Source organism: Pleurodeles waltl, chromosome 7 (genome assembly GCF_031143425.1).
Source record: "Pleurodeles waltl isolate 20211129_DDA chromosome 7, aPleWal1.hap1.20221129, whole genome shotgun sequence".
Taxonomy (NCBI): Eukaryota; Metazoa; Chordata; class Amphibia; order Caudata; family Salamandridae; genus Pleurodeles; species Pleurodeles waltl.
Window position 1 is genome coordinate 286,275,583 of NC_090446.1, and position 19,882 is coordinate 286,295,464.

General features: G+C 40.9%; 1 protein-coding gene across 1 annotated transcript in view; it reads right to left on the reverse strand.

Annotated features, from left to right (window-relative positions):
- Positions 1–19,882, reverse strand: part of LOC138304021 (protein-glutamine gamma-glutamyltransferase 6-like) — a 174,709-nt gene that overhangs the window by 26,654 nt on the left and 128,173 nt on the right. The window contains exon 10 of the mRNA XM_069243671.1: positions 13,529–13,858. Coding sequence (XP_069099772.1) covers positions 13,529–13,858 — 330 coding nt within the window. The remainder of the gene's footprint in view (positions 1–13,528; positions 13,859–19,882) is intronic.

A 19,882-nucleotide genomic window follows, 5' to 3' on the forward strand; every position in this document is an offset into this window, starting at 1 on the left:
GCATCAAATAACACATCTTACCCTTCACAGATGAAACAAGAATACATTAACTACAACTTATTTATCTGTCTCAAAACATTTCATAATCAACCAAATATTTGGGTTTACTAACATTCCTTTTGGGTCTTATTGTTGTCTCCCCACAAGATGTAGCATCATCAACGGTTTGTGTATGAACTTCTTCACTTCATGCATTGACAATCTCCAACTAAATCATGCATTTTGTCCCATATCAACTTTTGCGTTAGAACCCTCTCCATGCCCTGCACCCTGTACACCATCCTTTCTTGTAGCCTCAGATCCACATTTCAACCTTCACCTTGTCCCCCACTCTCCACATAATCCCCTCCATTAGGCACACAGCTGATAGGATAATTTATATAAGCATGCATGCCAATCATAAAGCCCTCTTTGTTGTGACTATGCACATCTGTTTAGCCACAAACTGATTCTTGAGGACATTTTTGATTTGAACAGGAACTTTAGCAACATCCCTTTTGTTCCACCATTTACCATTTTCCACCCTTACAGCGTGTTTAGAGACACTCACTAATTTAGTTGGAGGGTAAAATCTTTATCCTGATCCATACTTACTCTGAGGTCTCTTCACCCTGACTTTCTCTCCCACCGAGAATTGCTCATCTTTTACCTTTTTGAGTATATCACACCTGCCCTTGTTAGCAGGTTGCAATCTTTCCACTCTCAACCTCACCTGGTCAATATTTGGAACACCTGTATCTACCTGTGTCTCCTGCACCACCCACTTAGGAGCCGGTTCATTACAAGAATTTCTACCCTTCAACATTACAAAAGGATTACAACCAGTAGTAGAATGTGCTGTACTATGATAACACTATACTCTTTCTGCCACCACATCTTGTGCCAATCTTCCAGAAGCATTACCTATTTGTATGGTTTCTTTAAAAATTCTATTCACACGCTCAATCAGACAATTTCCTTGCAGACTATATAGGATAGAAGTCAAGTGTTTGACATTCATGCTCCTCAAAAACTGAACCATCCAATGCGACACAAACTGTACTCCATTATCTGTGACTAGAAAAGCAGGAATACCTTCACTATGGAATAATTCCTTCAAGAATTTGATTACATTTTCTGTTTGGTTCTCTTAGAAATGTATATGTCATCCACTTTGAATGATAATCTACTGCTATTAGAATGTATCTCTTACCTTCACATAAACGCCCAATAGGCCCTACAAAATCCATTCCAATCTTCTCCCGGAACCTGTGTAGGGCACTAAGACAAATTGCAAGTTCTCATCTTTTAGTCTGCATGCCTACACTCTTCACAATTAATCACCATCATTTCAACCTCTCTATCCAGTCCAGGCCACCAATGGTATAATCACAATTGCTTCCTAGTACCTGTAAAGCCTACTTGTTCTTTGTGGGCTAGAGTTATTATTTCCTTTTTAATTCACTAGGGGGAATCAAACGCTGCCCTCGCATCAACAACCTATCTTATGCACCTAATTCCTCCTTTATTTTAAAGTATGGTTTTGTCTCTTCAGCAAGTAGTCCCTCTCTAGGCCACCCCTTGCATATGAATTGCTGAATGATATTTTGCCAATGATCTTTACTAGCAATCTCCTTCCAACACTGTTGTGAAGTAACCTCTCCCCACACAGAAACTCCATTTATTATTCCAATGACAACTTCATCATCTTCGTATCTTATTTCCTCTGCTGTCCCAGTCCCAGGACATATCATGAAGAGTCTGCTCTGCAATTTCTTCCACCTGGTACATATTTCATCCTAATGTTGAAGTCATACACTCTAGATAGCAATCTAGCCAATCTAGGACTGGTTTCACTAAATGTATTATCATTTTAGAGATACACCAATAGTTTATGATCTGTGGCTATAACAAATTCTCTGTCCCATAGATACATAGCAAAATGGCAGGTTCCCCACGCACATGCTAGGGCTTCCCTCGTTCTGATGCTTTAATTCATCTCAGTCATCAAAAGAGACATAGATGCACATGTGATAGTGTTGTCCTTGCCTTCTGCTACCTGACTCAAAATGGCACCAATTTCTACTCCACTAGCATCAACAGTAAGTACAGACAATGCATTATCCCTGAACAGTTGTAATACTGGGGCATTTTCATTAGTGATTTTAGTATCTTGAATGCTTGTTCCTGCTCTCCTTCCCATGTAAGTTAAACTCTACTTCTCAATAACCTCTTCAAAGGTTCTGCCTGAAATGCAAAATTCTGAACAAATCATGAGTAATACTCACAAAGGCCAGGAAATTATCTTAATTGATCTTTGTCAGAATGTGATGGACAATTCTCAAAAGCCATCACCAGATATTCTTTGGGCGAAACACCTGACTTTAAAATGTTATGTCCTAAATAATCCACTGTGTGCATCATGAATTTACACTTCTCCTTTTTTACAGTGATCCACATTCTTCCAGAATGCTTAACACCTTGTCCGTTTTTTAGGTGCTCTTGCACAGACTCGGTGTATATTAGTATTTCATCCTGATTAGCAAGCACACCACTCTCATTGCCCAACAACTTTTGCATAAGCTTTTGAAAATCAGATGCCGCTGAAACTAATGCAAACTGCATCCGTAAATAGTGAAAAGCTCCAAAAGGTGTGATGAATGCTGTCAGGGAACGGGATTCACTACTGAGTTCTACCAGATGATAGGCCGCTTTAGATCTATAATGAAAAATATCTTCTTACCCCCCTAAGTGTGCCTTCATATCTTGAATTTTGGATAAGGGAAAGCAATCCACTTGAATATTCTTGTTAAGAAATCAACAATCCACACATAATCTTAGACCACCACTCCTTTTAAGTGTCACTATGATAGGTGACACCCACTGAGACAATTCTATACTCTCAATAACTCCGTCAACGCTTAAACTGTGTAGATGTTCCTTAAGGCTTGTTTTGATGCTTAACAGCATGTTACAAAGCTTATGGGAATAGCATCAGGCTTGAAATCTATCTTGCATTCATACCCTTTCACTATTCCCAATTTGTCCTTCCAAATAGCCTTACGTTTGTCAAGAACATCTGTCAATGAGTCCATTTTCACCCCAATTTTCTCTACCAAAGTGATGATATGATAAGTACCAGGCCTAAGTACCATCCCAAGTTCTCCCTGATCTCTCCATCCTAATATGCTGTAGCCTATCTCTGCTACATACATTTTTGCATTATTGGTTTTATGTTGATAGTGAACATTTTCTTCAAAATAACTCATCATGTCTATATCCTGACCCCCAAATGCAATGGTTTTGATGTCCGGAGACAATAATGTGACCATCTTCCAATTTGTAAGGTATAACACATCAGAAATAATTGTAATGGGTGATCCTGAGTCTACTCTAACTTTCATATTTGCCTCCCTTATTTTTCAATTCACAGACAGGATCCTTAGTAGAACTTGTTATATTTCTATGCAGCGTATCAAGGGAAGACAACATATTAACTGACAATATACATTTCTTTGCAAAATCAAAGTAATCATTATTATCTTGTGCAATAGGTTCTTGTTGTGTGTGACATTGTGGTTCCACTAGCATTATGTTTCTGCATTTTTGCACACACGTGCAAGATGAACTTGCTTCTTACATTTTAAACATGTCTTTCTTATGGCTGGACAAGTGTCTGCATTATCTACGTGTGGTTTAGATCTGCATCTATAACAGCTTATGGCTTTGATTGCTTTCTTAGGTTCATTTGTATTATTCAAATTTGAAGTAATTGTACTTATATTTTCCATTGGAGAATTTTTCTTTTTTTTTTTTTTTTTATTTTTTTTATTTCGTCCTCATAATTATCACCCATGCTTTGGTAGAGGAAAAATGGTACCGGACGGGGGAAACGTAACCCTTGGGTCGTCCCGTTTGGTCTACGTTTTATTATTCTCCCAATCGTATGCCATCAACCAGGATATACTATTTTCTATGAAACCTAGTCATAACCAAAGCATCGCCCAGTATTGGGTAAGGGGAGTACTAATCATTGGACTTAAGTTGCACGAGGAGGAGACCAGACAGCAAAACAGTAATATTATTGGTAGACATTTTTCCAGTTCATCCAGAAGTTATCCCTTCTAGAAAGGGGACCTCGTTGTTCCATTATGCACATTCGATTTACAGATATTTGCCAATCCTTAGAACGGGGGGGAAAGGGGTCAACCCATTTACGACAAATTTCTCGTCTAGCCAAAAGTATTAATACAAACAACAGGTGCTCCTGATGTGCTGACAATTTTTGATAATTCATACCCTGTTCACTGACCCCAAACACCACCATAGAAAGATCCAATTTTACGTTCACATTAAATATTATCTTTAAAGTGTTTCCTATCTCCTCCCAATATTCCCACAACTTTGAACATTGCCAAAACATGTGTATATCGTTTGCCTTATCGTCACCACACCTCGGACAGTTTTTCTGAGTTTTCCCGATAGCTGTTAATCTGGCCGGCGTCCAGTAAACCCTATGAAGTGTGAACAAATGGTTTTTCTTCAACTCTGCCGGGCTGGTCGTGAACCACAATTCTGAGCAGGACCTATTCCATAAAGATTTCACATCTAGAGTTGGAAAGATCCCCCCCCACTTCGACAAGGGAAGGGATGTCCCATCCCTTGTTGCTTCCAACAGAGCATGGTACCGCAGAGCAACTTCCTTATTAATGATTTTCTGGTTTAATTTCCCTTCCCATACATTCCTTCCTATTTCTCCTATTTGTTGCGATTTAACCCAACTAGCTATCTGAAGATACTTGAATTTGGAGACTGTGCCTCCAGTCCCTTCATAAAGTGTCGACCAGCTTAACAGTTCTGGTCCTTCCATTATCTGGCCCCATCTTACAATCCCACTCACTCTCAAAGGAATTGATAATTTATCAGTGAGGCATTCAGGAGTGCCAGGTGAATCCCAAATGGGGGAAGAGCTGCAAAAATAGGGTATCTCTAGCACCTTCCGAAAGTGCATCCAAATGTTGCATGCATGTCTGAGTGTCTTCAAGCGTACCTTCTTGAAGTACTTAGGATGGCCGAATTTATATAGAAAATGATCTGCTTTTTCCTCGAGGTGTGCCGTTAAGGCTTTCCACGCCGGATCATATTCTGACTTCTTATTCAATAGGTTTCTAATGTTTTTTAATTGAAATGCCAGATAATACTTGAAGAAATCTGGAGACGCAATGCCCCCCCACTCTTTTTTTTTACTCATCTTTTTCCACGAGATCCTTACTCCTTTAGAGGCCCATACAAACGAGGATAAATCCCCCTGTAGTTTTTTAAACCAGCAGTTCTTAAACTCTAGTGGAATAGTGTTGAATAAAAAGGTGAATTTTGGGAGAATACACATCTTCAAAATGTTGGATCTTCCAATTATGGAAAGAGGGAGAGCGGCCCACGTCTTTAGCAATTTTTTGGTTTCTCTGTATGTTATGTTAAAATTTAGTTTAGGTACCTCATTTAGATCATTTGTTAATCGTATACCCAAATATCTGATCTCTTGTTTGACTAAAGGAGAAGCATAAGTCAAATTCCAACACATTATTTCTGTCTTTTCTGTGTTTACGCTGTAACCAGAAAGTTTACCAAATTGCTCCATCAAAGTATTGAACGCTAGTAGGGTAGAACTAACATCCTTGGTGTATAGCATAAGATCATCCGCATATAATGCTACTTTTTTTTTTCCCAGTCCCCACTTTGAAATGGAGTAATTTCCTTACTTAACCTAAGAGAAATTGCCAGAGGCTCAATATATAAGTTAAAAAGCAAGGGAGACAATGGACATCCCTGTCGCGTACCCCGCCAAATCCTAAATTCTTGTGATAACTGGCCGTTGACCAGAATTCTCGCTGAGGGGCATCTATACAATTCCCTGACTGTCCTAACAAAAGGAAATCCCAAGCCTCCTTTTTCCAGCACTAACCTCAAAAAGGACCAATTGACCCGATCGAAGGCCTTTGCTGCGTCAAAAGTCAGGATCGCCAGAGGGGTCTTTTCTTGTTCCGCCAGATCTATTGCAGCAAATAACTCATGTGTTACATCCTGGAGATACCTCCCTTTCATAAAACCCTTTTGATCCGTATGAATCAGATTGCCTATGGCACTCCCTAATCTCCTGGCTAAAATCCCTGTATAAAGTTTGTAGTCGGCATTCAACAGGGAGATGGGTCTGTAAGATGCACAAGACATTGGGTCCTTACCTGGCTTTAAAACTAGACAAATTATAGCCTCTCTCCAGGATTTAGGCGTCTGAGCCCCCTCAACCAGCATAGAATTAAATAATTCTAATAAAAAAGGACTAATAACTTCCCCCAAGACCTTGTACAATTCATTAGGTAGATTGTCTGGACCAGCGGCCTTTCCTTTTTTTAACGCTTTTATGCCTTCAATAAGCTCAGCCTCATTTATTTTACAATTTAATAGGGTCTTTTCAGAATCTTCTAGAGCTGGAAGGTGTAGTTTTTCTAGAAAATCACTAATCGACTCGTCTGAATTAACCAGGCTTTCTGAGTATACGTCTTGGAAAAAAGATACAAATGCCCCCTCAATCTCAATGAGAGCAGCAGTTCCAGCCAGATGCAAATTGAGGAGCAGTGAAATCGGACAGCGTCTCTTTTCAGCCTCTGGTCAGGCCTATAGGGGGAACATGGCGGCCGGTTGAAGCGCTGACCGCGAACTCCCATCGGACGAGAGACACGGACGAGAGACGCGACCTGCGACCCCTGACCTGGAAACGACGCGCTGAGAGCCGGAGCAGTCCCGCAGTTGGATCGACGCGCGAGAGGATCACCGCGGCCGTAGAGGGGCCCCCTTGTTGTGACGAGGAAGAGGTTTGGAGGAGAGACGCCGGGGAAGAGACTAGGGGAGAGACTGGGATTGTGCAGGGCTCCTAGACCGGCGCCCCGGGTGAGTCGTCCCTCTTGCCGGGAAGAGCTGTTGATGGCGTTTTTTTTTTTTTTTTTTTTTTTTTCTCTCTCGGTGTTGAGGTTGACAGAGCTCCCTGCGTGAGAGATACACACTGATAAATCCAGATTGGTAGGAATACCATAAATCGTTAATTAACCTGAACATCGGATCTTTAAAAAACAATCGCAGGTTGAATCTGCATAGGATTGTTTTTTTTTTGAGCCTTTCTTTTTTTTTTTTTTTAGACTTCTTCTGTCACCCACAGAGGTTTGATGTTAAACTCTCTTATCATTAACTTTGAGCATTGTCTCTTTGCTTTAAGAGTTATTCCAACGTTGTTTCTACTCCTTGAATTAGACCGAGTTGGGCATCACTGGGCATCATTTGCCTATCGGGCTTGGAGTAGCTATTTGAAGGACTCGGAAGGATCCTAGAAAATCCAGTCTCGGAATACGTTACTATTGGAGTGTACTTGTTTATATTGATCTCCCCGCCCCAGGTCGGGAGATTTAATTAAAAATCACGGCGAACAAGGAGGGGGGCGAAATTGCTTCGGCGAGAGGTGGTCAGGGGGTCCCCTGGAATCAAGCTTTAAATTCCAGTATTTGGGCTGAAGCAGTGAGGGGTGTGCGACGAGGGAGATCTTATACCTCTCGCTGTTCTCTTCGTGGGAGTTTACCGGAGACTCCGGGGCTTTCCACTAGGAGTAATTTGAACAGGAATAAGGTGGGAGGAGAACGTGATACCAGCAGAGCCTCTCGGTGCATGTCTCCAATCAAACGCCGCCCCAGGGTTGCACGGGCAGAGGTTAAAAACCTGGTTGGTGCAAGGACTTGTAAGCCCGGCCCCCTGGGTGTGAGTGATAAGCCCCAGGTTTATTCATCAGAGACTGTAGCAGTTACAAATCCTGGATATAAGACTCACGGCGAAGTCTCTTTAAAGGGGACTGATCAAATTTTGTCATCTGTGGGCCCTCTTATCCCTCTCTTGGGGGAAGGCCAACCAGAACTTCTGGGGAGGAGTGAATCACTGATCACAAGATATTTTCGGACTACTACCTTTCCATCGCAGGATATGGCAAATAGTCAACTAACCTCAGATGATTTAGAAATGTCAAATTTAGCTATGCGTTTGGCTAGGCGGTCGCCCCTAAATCCATTAGACAAGGATCTAGATGGACAGGGAGAGGATTCCTCTAAATTATCGGCTTTGTTAGAAGTGGAGAGCAACCCTCTCAGAGGTACAATGTCTTATGGTATGGACGTACAGGCCCTGCTAATCTCTCTTACTAAAGAGATTAGGGAAAAATTTGAGACATCAGAAAATAACCAAACAAGGATTCGGGAAGTATGTGAGGCTTTGGAAAATAAAATCACTTTGTTAACAGATCGGATGGGTAAACTCGAGACTGTGGTGGCGGCCCATGAGGAGCGGGTGGCAGCTCAATCTGAGGATATTTCACAATTAAAACGTGGAGAAAAGTTGTTACAGGACAAACTAGAGATTTTGGAAAATAACATGCGGAGAAATAATATCAGGCTTTTGGGTGTTCCTGAGGGATTGGAAGGGGAAGATATTAAGGGCTATGTGATTGCTTTGATAAAAGAGGTTATCCCAAATACAGCAGGGTTTAACCTGGAAGAGGATATTCAAAGAGTCCATCGTGACCCGTTCAAGAAAAATCCCGGGAGGAAGAATCCCAGGAGGATTCTGATAAATTTCAATACGTACTCTATCAAGGAAAAAATTCTGTCTGAAGCCCTTAAAGTTGGTGTTTTTTCCAAGGGGGATTGGGCCTTCAGGATAAGATCGGACTTGTCTAAAGCAACGTTAGATAGACAGTGGGAATTGGGAAATTTTATGCATGAGCTTCGTTCTCTTGGGGCTACCGTACAGCTAAGGTTTCCGGCAGCACTCCGGATCATGTGGAAGAACAAAATGTATAACATGAGAGATCCGGGGGAGGTTAGCGCATTTATAGACCAGATTAAGGCGTCACAATAAGATCTAGTGGAAGTATCTCGTCCGATGGGGAGTTCGAATTTAGGATAACAGGATGGTTATCCTAGTAGAATCAGGGAGGGTTCCCCAGGGTAGGGGGGTTGGGTTTGGGTGGGAGTTGGGGTTGGTGTTGGTGGAGGGGGTGGAAGGCACTGGGTGTGGGGGTTTGGGTTGGGTTAGGTGGGTTAGGTGGGTTGAAAGGATAAAAATAAGAAAGTCCTCATATGTTGTTTACCTAGGAGGGGGGTGCGCTGTGCTTATGACGTTTTCCTTTTCTCCTGACAGATATGTCTAAGTATGGGAATTTAAGATTGAAATTTCTTTCTTGGAATGTGAATGGTTTAAGAGTGGTAAGCAGGAGGAGGAAGATTTTTGAATATTTAAGATTGGCGGAAGAGGAGATTATCATATTGCAAGAAACTCATCTCCAACAAACAGAGTGGGAGACCTGGGTTAAACGGTTGAATTGGGTTTCTCTTAGCGTATGCTCCTCCCAAACTAGTGTGATAAAAGGCGTGGCAGTTCTCATCAAAAAATCCATAAAGCTTAGGATAGGATCGGTGCAAGTTGACCCTAGAGGGAGATGGGTAGTGGTAGAACTGTGCGTATGTGGTTATTGGGTCACGGTGGCAGGCTATTATGGACCTAACCTAGATGATCCCACACCATTTCAAGAGTTATTCAATATTTTACTTCTAGCTAGATATCCAGTGGTACTAGGCGGAGACTTCAACATTTTGTTAGACCCTGTACACGATAAGTCAACCCCTCGAGGTACGGATAACTCTCCTAAAATGAGGGCACAGGTGAAACAAGCCATGCAAGATTTAGGATTGGTAGACATATGGCACTGCAGAGGAGGCGAAGGAGACAGATATACATTTTACAATAAAAAATATGGGCATAGATCTAGAATAGATTTTTTTTTAATACATAAAAGTTTATGCCCAGAGGTCAGAAAGGTAGCCCACAATCCAGCTCACCTCTCAGATCATTCAGCTGTAAAATTACACTTGGATATCAGGGTCGTAAATAAAGGTATTAGATGTATAATTAATCGCGCTATACTATTAGACGACTCTATAGTAGAAGCATTAAAAAAAGACACAAGAGATTTCTTTCTTTTGAACCAAGGTACGGCAAGTTTATGGTGTGTTTGGGACGCCTTTAAGGCTTATATTAGAGGGAGGCTTATGAGCCTGGCAATATACAAACATCGTGAAGAAAAAGAGAAATTGGGAGATATGGAATTATCTCTAAGAACCTTGCAAGCTGCAATCCATAAAGCACGAGCAGAAGAGAAGGTCAATTTATTAGAGGACTTGATATGTCAAGAGGTTAATGTTCGGACTAAGCTAGAGGCTTTTTTGGAAAATCGCAGTAAGTTAAAATGGGAAGCTAGCCGATATGCTCACCATGAATATGGAGAAGGTTGCAGTAAGCTACTAGCATGGAAGGTTAAGTCAGACCTCTCTAAAAGATATATTTCAGCAGTCAAATCGGACAATACGATTTGTGTGGAGCAAGGAGAATTTTTCATTTTACTCAATTCTTTCCATGCTATTACAGAGTGCTCAACTTCCCTAGCCATTTCTAGAGTTTCGTTTAACATGGGATTTCTGCAACATAAAATGTTCTCTTGTATCCTAGCATCATAGCAATTTACCACCACTGGTCTCTCAAACAGTGATCCAATGGCCCTATAAATTGACATGTGGCAGCTAAATGTATCAATTCTGACAGTAAATGATCAACCGATTCATGCTGCAATTGTTTCTTTGTGAAAAATGTATGTCTTTCCACTATGATACTGAGATCATCCTTAAAATGATTTTCTAAAATTGGTATTGCTGCAGTAAACACATCCCACTGCTCTGATGATGAAGGTAGAAACTGAGATTGATAGTCAAGAATTCTTTGTCCCCCTGGCCCCAAGCAATTGTACAGAATCACTTTCTTTTTGGTGGCTGAGAAATGTAAACCATAAATAGCCACTAAATATCTTTCAAGCGATTTGTACCAATGGTGCTATTTTAATCTAGGGGCACCAGGTTCTGGTACAAAAGCTACTGGCAAATTCGCAGTTTCCATGACCACAATGAGTGTTGCACTTCAGAATAACAAGTGGGGCAAATAAAATTTACTGTTTTGCAATTGTAAATTTGCATAAGATACCTCCCCTTTATATCTTTCAGGAATGATGCAATGTTCAAATAATTAACTAATCTGTCTAGTTATAGGTTCAGTACCTGTGAGAGTGCCCATCACTGAATCCACAGGGAGTTATTTGTACATGCGTGCCTGCAGCTGACAAGCCAACTGACAAGCAACTTGTAAATATGGCTTCACTACGTGGATTTGTCAGCATTCTTTTTGCTTTATTAATTTTAACTGATAAGCACTTGTAAGTGTGCCTGTCATTGTACTGTACTCCATCACTGAATTCAGAGCCAGATGTTTATGCAAGCATGCCTGTCGGCCAATAAATGCCAACTTACAGGCTATGTGTAAGCTTGCTTGTTGCTGTGCTGCACTCCTCGCATTTGATGATGCAAAATACATAAGATCCCAATCTTCCAAGATGGCCTCCCGACGTCCTTGCACGTGTGATTTCGACAGCTGATAGATCCTTTTTCTAATGTAGAAGCGCACTTGCCCCTTCCTTGTGCCTAGTCTAAATTAAGGATCGTGGAAAATGTAGCTTTGAGAACCCTGTCCGTGAGTCACCTTAAGGCGCTGCAAAATGAGATAAGGTTTGGGCAGAGTCAAAATTGTTCACGGGTCAACCACTCCTCAACAGCAATCATCTGTGTGTGAAATTTCCTTTGCTCCTCGCCTGAACATCGAACTGACACCAGCTAATGTCCAAAGGTTCTGTGTAATATAAATTCAAATAGAAAATGTATGGCAAAGTATTTCATGCACTGACAAAACACCATTGGACATGATCCCTAAACAAACCGCAATAATCCTGAGATGGCGACTGTACAATAATATAACAGCAAAGTCTTACCATATATGTATGTCCGGTTCTAAGCGTACATCTGGTCAGCCTACTGCAGCACAAGAAAGTGAAGTTGATGGATGTAGGTTTATCAAATGGTGCTGACTAGACATGCTCATTGCCAAATTATGTGTTGATGAACATCACACTTAAGAACAGAAATATTCTTAAAGATGTGTTTATTCCAATGAGAAAGTCAGCACCAAAGTCAGTAAATACCAGACCACTCAAAATGCCACTGAAACACCAGTGCATCAAACAAAAGACAGCATTCTACTCATATGATTCTATACGTATCTTACTACTACATTCAAGGCCTCATGCTAGATTGCTAGTCACAAAATATAAAGCATCATATAACACAAACCTTCAGTTCCACATATTTAAAGTCTATTTTGAGCTTAAAAAACCTCACAATTATGTAAATTTTGCACATATGACTGCTGTCAAGTTTTTATACTGTGTAGTTCATACATGAATAAATAGGGTTCCAACAAGAGTGTTGTATGTCAAACTTTTCTGGCAGTATTCTTGATATCACACTTATATCCAATCCATAATATCCTATACCTACAACTCAACATGGTAAGCATACGTAGGGAAGCTTAGATTTACAATCCTTTACTTCATCTTCTTACTGTGGGGATATGTTGGCAGTCAATAATGTGCAGTCAGTTCAAGGGCGGGTGGATATTATAAACACTAAGGGCCTGATTTTGAGTTTGGCAGGTGGTTTAGTGTCCGTCAGGATGGTGGAGAATATTACCTCTGCCATCTCAATGGTACTCTGCCCACCAAATTTATAGATAGCTTCCAGGTGTAGATTGAAGGGAATGACCATCACGGTGTTTCCTTTCAATGCACTAAAAGTTTAATGGACGCCTGCTTCCATTACGATTACCTTCCACTAAATTTTTACATTTTTTGTTTCCCAGAAATAAACTCCCAATGTGGGAGTTTTGCTTCTGAAAAACAAAAACAAAAATTATTATCTCCAAACTCTGGGAGTGTTCGCCCAGGATGTGGGGGACTATTTTGTTTGTTCCTGTCCCTCTCTATCAGGTTTTTTCTGGTAATGACAGATGGGAAAAGCAGACTTTACAACATCCACCCTAAATATGGTGGATGGTGTAATGTCCTTCCTTTGGCCATACCTTCTCAATTGGGCCAAAGGGAGAAATATTCTGTCAGTGGAGCCAATAGGGCTCCATCAACAGAAAAGTTAAGATACACCCTTTTCTGGATGTGTGGAAGGATCAAGTGTTTGGTGGGTAGAGTACTCAGTCATGTTTGCCATGGAGTACGCCTGTCCGCCAAACTCTAATTAGGGTCTTTATTTTTTATAGAACCCAACACAAGAGTTCTAATAGGAGCTTTGGGTTCATGTTATCTTCAGCTATCACACAGCTCAGATTTTTCCTTCTTCATTCCGTGCCTTATGTCTACATAAATGTAGCCCAAATTAATATTTATGTCTCATGGTTGGTGAGGTCACTAATTATTGATCCCTTACACCATCCTTGTCCACTCATATGTAAAGATTATGCAAATGAAAGCAAGACCATGCATTTTGTCTTGTAAAGTTTGATGACTTCATACCTTCCTTGGGACCCAGAGTGACAGCATTGGAGTTGGACATGAATGACTTCATCTCTCTTCTTGTGTAGGTGGTGCATGCTGCATCAATGTTAACTTTTACAGCCTTGGCAGAAGAACTGCTGTTTGTCAATTTCAAGACCAAGTTGACATCCTCACCGACTACTGGAGACTCGTTCTTTATGAACTTGCAGGTAACTTCTGGCTCTGGTGCTGCTGTCGGTGCCCTAGCTGCTACCCTGCCAGAGTCTCCACTTGCACTAAATGCCGTTAACACGTCTCCAAAAAGTTTTGCAGTAGCCTTTTCATACACAACTCTCTCTTCTTCAGAACCTGGTTGGAAGACAACATAGCATTACTTTCAAAGAAATGCCTCTGTCAAACATCCATCAACATTACCACCATTTCATTTCAATGAACATTTGCTCAGAATTTGCATATTCCTATACTTCAATAGCTCACCTTGCTCCAGTGGATGGCTGACCAACTGCCTTGGTTAGTAATTCACCCATGATTCTGGGAAAGGTTTGTATGTGAATGCCTTTTCCAATAGAGAACATCAAGATCAAAAGAGAATTACCACATGGGAAAAATGCAGTGCATGTATGCAATATGGCTTGCCCACACCCATCATTCTTTTATGAACATTTTACTATCTGGTGCGTATCAGGAGATGTGGGTGTTCTATTATTAACTCCAATGAGTTGATTTTTATTAAACACTTTTTAGGGCACTATATTTGTATCATACGATATTTAGGCCACAACAATCTGGTACCATACTGATTTGACACACAGCTGTTACAGGGCAATATCCCCTGTCTGAACTGCAGACCCCATAGTTCATTCTTATGATATGCATGAATTGTGCTCTACAAATCTGTTTCTCAGCCCTAACTTAGTTGTGAAAATGTAAATGTGAGCATGGATATGACCTTTAACCTTTAAAGTCTAAGGAGTGATCCACTAAGCCTTGACTACTAACTTGCGCACTTCTCTTCTTCTAGACTTCTTCTTGACCCTTAAACCACCATAAGGTAAAACCTTCTGCACTCATGTATATCAATTGATCCCTACAGACATTTCCATGCATCTAATGCAGCCTTCTTTTTATTGATTACACGTATCTCCTTATAAGAATAACTTAGAGTAGAAATGTCTACATTACAGGTGTCAGAAATGTCAGCTGTCTGCCATAATAACTTATGCAGATTAGCCTTCTGGTACGTACGTTATTTAGCAAACCATGGGTACTGCTCTCAAGATTTTGGAGAATGCAATTCAGAAAACATAAATTTGCTAAGACCCTCAGGATACCCTCCTGGATATTTGTCCTCAACCCAACACTTAAAGCTGATCACCAGCCACCAGATACTTGTTGAATCTGTCTTTCATTCTCCCAGCTTGGTCCATTAGTGATTTTTTTGCAATCCTCAATTTGACTACTAATATTCAAATCTTTGTAAATGCTCCCCACTAGTTGAATACAATTTCTGAATGGAAATTGTTAACCTGCTAATAAAGCAAAATAAAGTACCTACATTTATACTATTATTTTGTCAGTGCAAATCTATAATACTTGGACTAAATGTGACTTCAGTAAAATATGGTGGGAAATGGGCACAAAGGGAAATGTACTCCATTGGCTGCCTAAATAGTAGAGGCCTAGATTAATTTACAGAAGTTTAAAAATGAAACACCATCTGCTACTTAAACCCACTAGTACAGATACCTTATATAACAAAGTACACGTGAAAACACATTGGGTATAGATAAGAATTACAACAGATGTATTTGCCTCAAATTGGGATTACTAGATGAATTTTCACAATAAAAACCTCCCTCAATAAAATGAACCTTGAATGCTTTGAACCTCAACTTTCACCAAATGTCATGTCACTTGGATTCACCTTTGACCCCAACTTTACTGTAAAGAAATACAATGACAAAAAATAAAAGATTGCCTAGTGCCAGCTCTATCCTCAAAAGAAAGTCAAACTGTTACTTCCAGAAGGGGACTTCAGAATTGTTGTTCAAGCCCTCGTTCTCTTGCATCTGGATAGTGGTAATTACCTATACTCCCTGGCATCACAGCCATCACACTTGCATCCCTTAAGGGGCCCCTACATCCCACAGCACATCTCACCCTGGACCTAAAGAAATATTATCACAATACCCTCATCCAGGTGAAATCCTTTGGCTCCCCTTGCCATCCCACAAAAATCTTTGTCAAAACCAGCTGCATAATTCAAAAAAACCATCATAACCAGCACCTCTACTTATCTTTCAGACAAGCTCACCATCTATCTCTGGTTGCTCTTAGCAACCAGGAAACCATCAGACTGCTGACTAAGAAGTGTAAAGAAAAGAAAAAATAGGAAAGTCAGCTTTTTCCGTCTATGCACCCAGGATGTAGAATAACTTCCCCATATCCATCAGGACCACTGCAACAGTGCTCTAATGTAGGAAAGAGATGAGCACTACTTCACAATGCATTAAGAATCCGGAACCCAGTTACCTCTCCTATTATTCATTGACTTTATGCTTGTCTTTTATGCATATACAGCACTCCTCAGCCTTTTGGCTAGGTTTGTGCTATAGAAATTTCCCTTAAACAAACATACATACATACATACATACATACATACATAAGAGTTTCAGGTTAGGACCCAAAATACTAAGATTTTCCATTGTGGTTGCCTTCCTTTTTTGTCGTAGGCCTGACATTAAATCTATTTTGAAATTTACAAAGCTATGCAAAGATCAATTTGCAAAGCTTTGCATAGCTTTATTAAAAAAAAAAATGCAACAAAGAGTTCAGCCCCGCCTTGTGTTACCTAGCATCAGGTAGGTGATATAGGGGTGGACCATATGTGGTCCCATTCACACAGCCATATTTTTTAATGCAAACCCATATTTACAAAGACATGTAAATATGCCTTTGCACCAAAATAATGCAAATATACAGGGACAGCATAACGAGGAGAAATATATTTATTTTTCCACATAACTTCCTATTTGCATGGGTGCTGAATTTTTCAGCACACATACAAAGAGGTTAGTTTTTGTGAGGCGCCCTTGTGCCATGACACAAGCGTGCCTGTATGAGCGTTAAGCAGCCACAACCTCACCAGCTCTAGGAGAGAGCAGAACTCCACCATATGTTTACAAATACAGCGCAGTTCTGTTCACTCCCTCTCACACAACACAACAGGCAACTTCTCCTGCTTGCTGTGCTATGTTGCATGCGATCTTATGAAATCCAGGCCCTAATCTTTGGATACACAAGGATTCTAGTGTGGGAACAGATCTGTTGGTTGAGCTGAAGTGTTGTTTTATGGAATGATTTACAAACAACAAAAGATTAAGTAAAAGGGAACTGAACTTGTGGTGACTGCAATTTTTCATTGAATTTGAACCAAAGAAATAATTAATTAATTGTGGCCTGTGTTAGTAGAGTATAAGAGATGATAGTTATTATACTTTCTAGTAGGGAGTGCTTTCAAATAATGTTTTGAATTGCACTACATAAAGGGGATATAGGGGCAAAACTCTGGGGGAAGAGCACCCGGTGTGTTAACCACTGGCAATCAGGGAGCACGGTGTATCAATCCATACCTGTCTTTGTAAATCAATAAAAACGAATATGGAAAACCCTGAATACGGCAAATATCTTAAATAGTAAATCTTACCATCTTTCTTTCTACTCAAAACCTCAATACATGAAGATGTGGAATTCTCAAGCTATTACAAACTTAGAAGGGAAGGGAAGGCAGGTTTGTGGACAACGTCTTAGATAAAAGTGCACAAATGTTTGGACGGTGCTAGGCAGATGTTAGAAACTTATCCTAATTCAGTGGCTTCTTGTCCATACAGTCTTAAAGTAGGGTTTTCAAAATCCCTTTAGTTTTAAGGTATTTTGAGGGGAAATTAACATACGTAATGCTTGATTTGAAGGTGTGTTGAAACACTTGAAAGTAGTACCACTTAATAACAATACTGAGAGTTACATGTCCTACAGCATAATATGGTCCATAGTTTAGTAAGGGAGAGGGCGCAGAAATGTTGCAGGTTTTTCCCGGTTCAAAACTGCAAAACTGTTGAGGGTTTTTGGTTGTGCCATACTACCCCTTAGACGCTACATCTGACCTTGAACCCCAACCCTATCCATAAGAACATATCAACATCTTAAACCTAAACCAAAGAGTAAATCCTACCCTTATCCCTGCCCTCTACCCAGACACCTAAACCTACACCCTCACCAATGCTTTACATTATCCATGCTCTGCTGCATGTATTTTTTTGCTTAAATACATTTTCTATGCTTTCCAGTAGGTGCACTGACAGCTATCCATTGTCATCCATGTGCAAGACTCGGCTCTTTTGCTTGCTCTAGCCTATTAACATGCGGGGTTTTTTAAAAAACAAATTGTATAAATTTTAATTTTTTACTCCTATATAAACATTATAGCACAGCAGAAACGCATCACCTTTCTGGTAATATCAATTCCTTCTCATTGTCATGCGTCATACTGCCTTCATGTTCCTACCGGTCCCTTGGTTTGGCCAATATATTTTCATATATGGGGTAGCGACTATCTAAAATACTCTTTGTGGTTGTTACTTCTTTCATTAGTAGGCTTTGATTAACGTTCCCAATGTTTGTTGCAGCATGTTCTTTTCTTTCGGGCTCATTGCTGCAATTTATGCTACATAGTGCACCATCCACGTCCCCACATCTGTTCGAACTTTAGGGGGTTTCCTATATATACATCTTACTCCATTCCCATACACCAATCCATATTTGTATGTGATTCTGTTATCGTGGGTGGTTCTGTGCTGCTCCATCTTTGTGCTATATCATGGTTTACCCAGACCAACCGAAGGTTTATTAGCTTTTTCTGGTATTTTGCAATACCTCGTGTTGCACGTGTGTCCTGTAATGTGAGGCCTGTCTCTAGCATCCTAGCATCATCTCAATTTTTCTCCACATATTAGACAACTTCTTTCTGAATCACTAGTCATTCCCATTGTATATGTGCGAAGGTGCCCTGTTGCCAACATTTTCCCAGGCGCTTATCGTTTTTTTTCCTACTGAACTTTATCATTTGCCCTCTAGTATACTATACGCTGTATAAAAATGTGAATTGTAATAATCTGATGGTTGGATTTACGGGAAATTGTCAAACATATATGAGGGCTGCTTCTCATGTCCTATCATTAAATTCTCCTGTATCTGTTTGCCTTTTCGGTGCTTGGAGGGCTTTCTGTGTGTTATTCATAAGGATGATGTATGTATGTTTCAGATTTAAATTGCATCCCAGCGCTTAAATCTCCTTAGGATGTTTAGCACGAGAATACTGTTCAACATCCATTGAGATTTCTTAGGTGTCCTTATAAGATCCTTGGGGCATATTTATACTCCGTTTGCGCCGGAATTGTGTCGTTTTTTTTGACGCAATTTCGACGCAAAACTAACTCCATATTTATACTTTGGCGTTAGACGCGTCTAGCGCCAAAGTCCGTGGAGTTTGCGTCATTTTTTAGCGTGGACACCTACTTTGCGTTAATTATATGCAAGGTAGGCCGTTCCTGTCTAAAAAATAGACTCCGAGGCATGTGCGTCGGATTTATACTCCCGGGCAAAATTCACGCCCGGGAGTGGGCGGGTCAAAAAAAATGACGTACGGCCGCTTTTGCGCCGTATTTTAGCGCCTGCAAAAGGCAGGCGTTAAGGGACCTGTGGGCTCTGAAGGAGCCCAGAGGTGCCCTCCCATGCCCCAGGGACCCCCCTGTCACCCTTGCCCACCCCAGGAGGACACCCAAGGCTGGAGGGACCCATCCCAGGGACATTAAGGTAAGTTCAGGTAAGTTTTTTTTTGTTTTTTTTGGCATAGGGGGGCCTGATTTGTGCCCCCCTACCTGCCACTATGCCCAATGACCATGCCCAGGGGACAGAAGTCCCCTGGGCATGGCCATTGGGCAAGGGGGCATGACTCCTGTCTTTGCTAAGACAGGAGTCATTTCTATGGGGGTTGGGAGTGAAAAAAATGGCGCAAATCGGGTTGAGGCGAAAAAATTGCCTCAACCTGACTTGCCCCATTTTTTGACGCCCAAGCCCCATATCCCCCTACGCCGGCACTGCCTGGTGTACGTCGTTTTTTTTAACACACACCAGACGGCACCGGCGGCTAACGCCGGCTAACGTCATTCAATAAATACGGCGCCCGCATGGTGCTTCAGAATGGCGTTAGCCGGCGCTAATTTTTTTGACACAAAACTGCATTAGCGCAGTTTTGCGTCAAAAAGTATAAATATGGGCCCTTGTTTCTTTTGTTGTTTTTGTCATTATGGCATT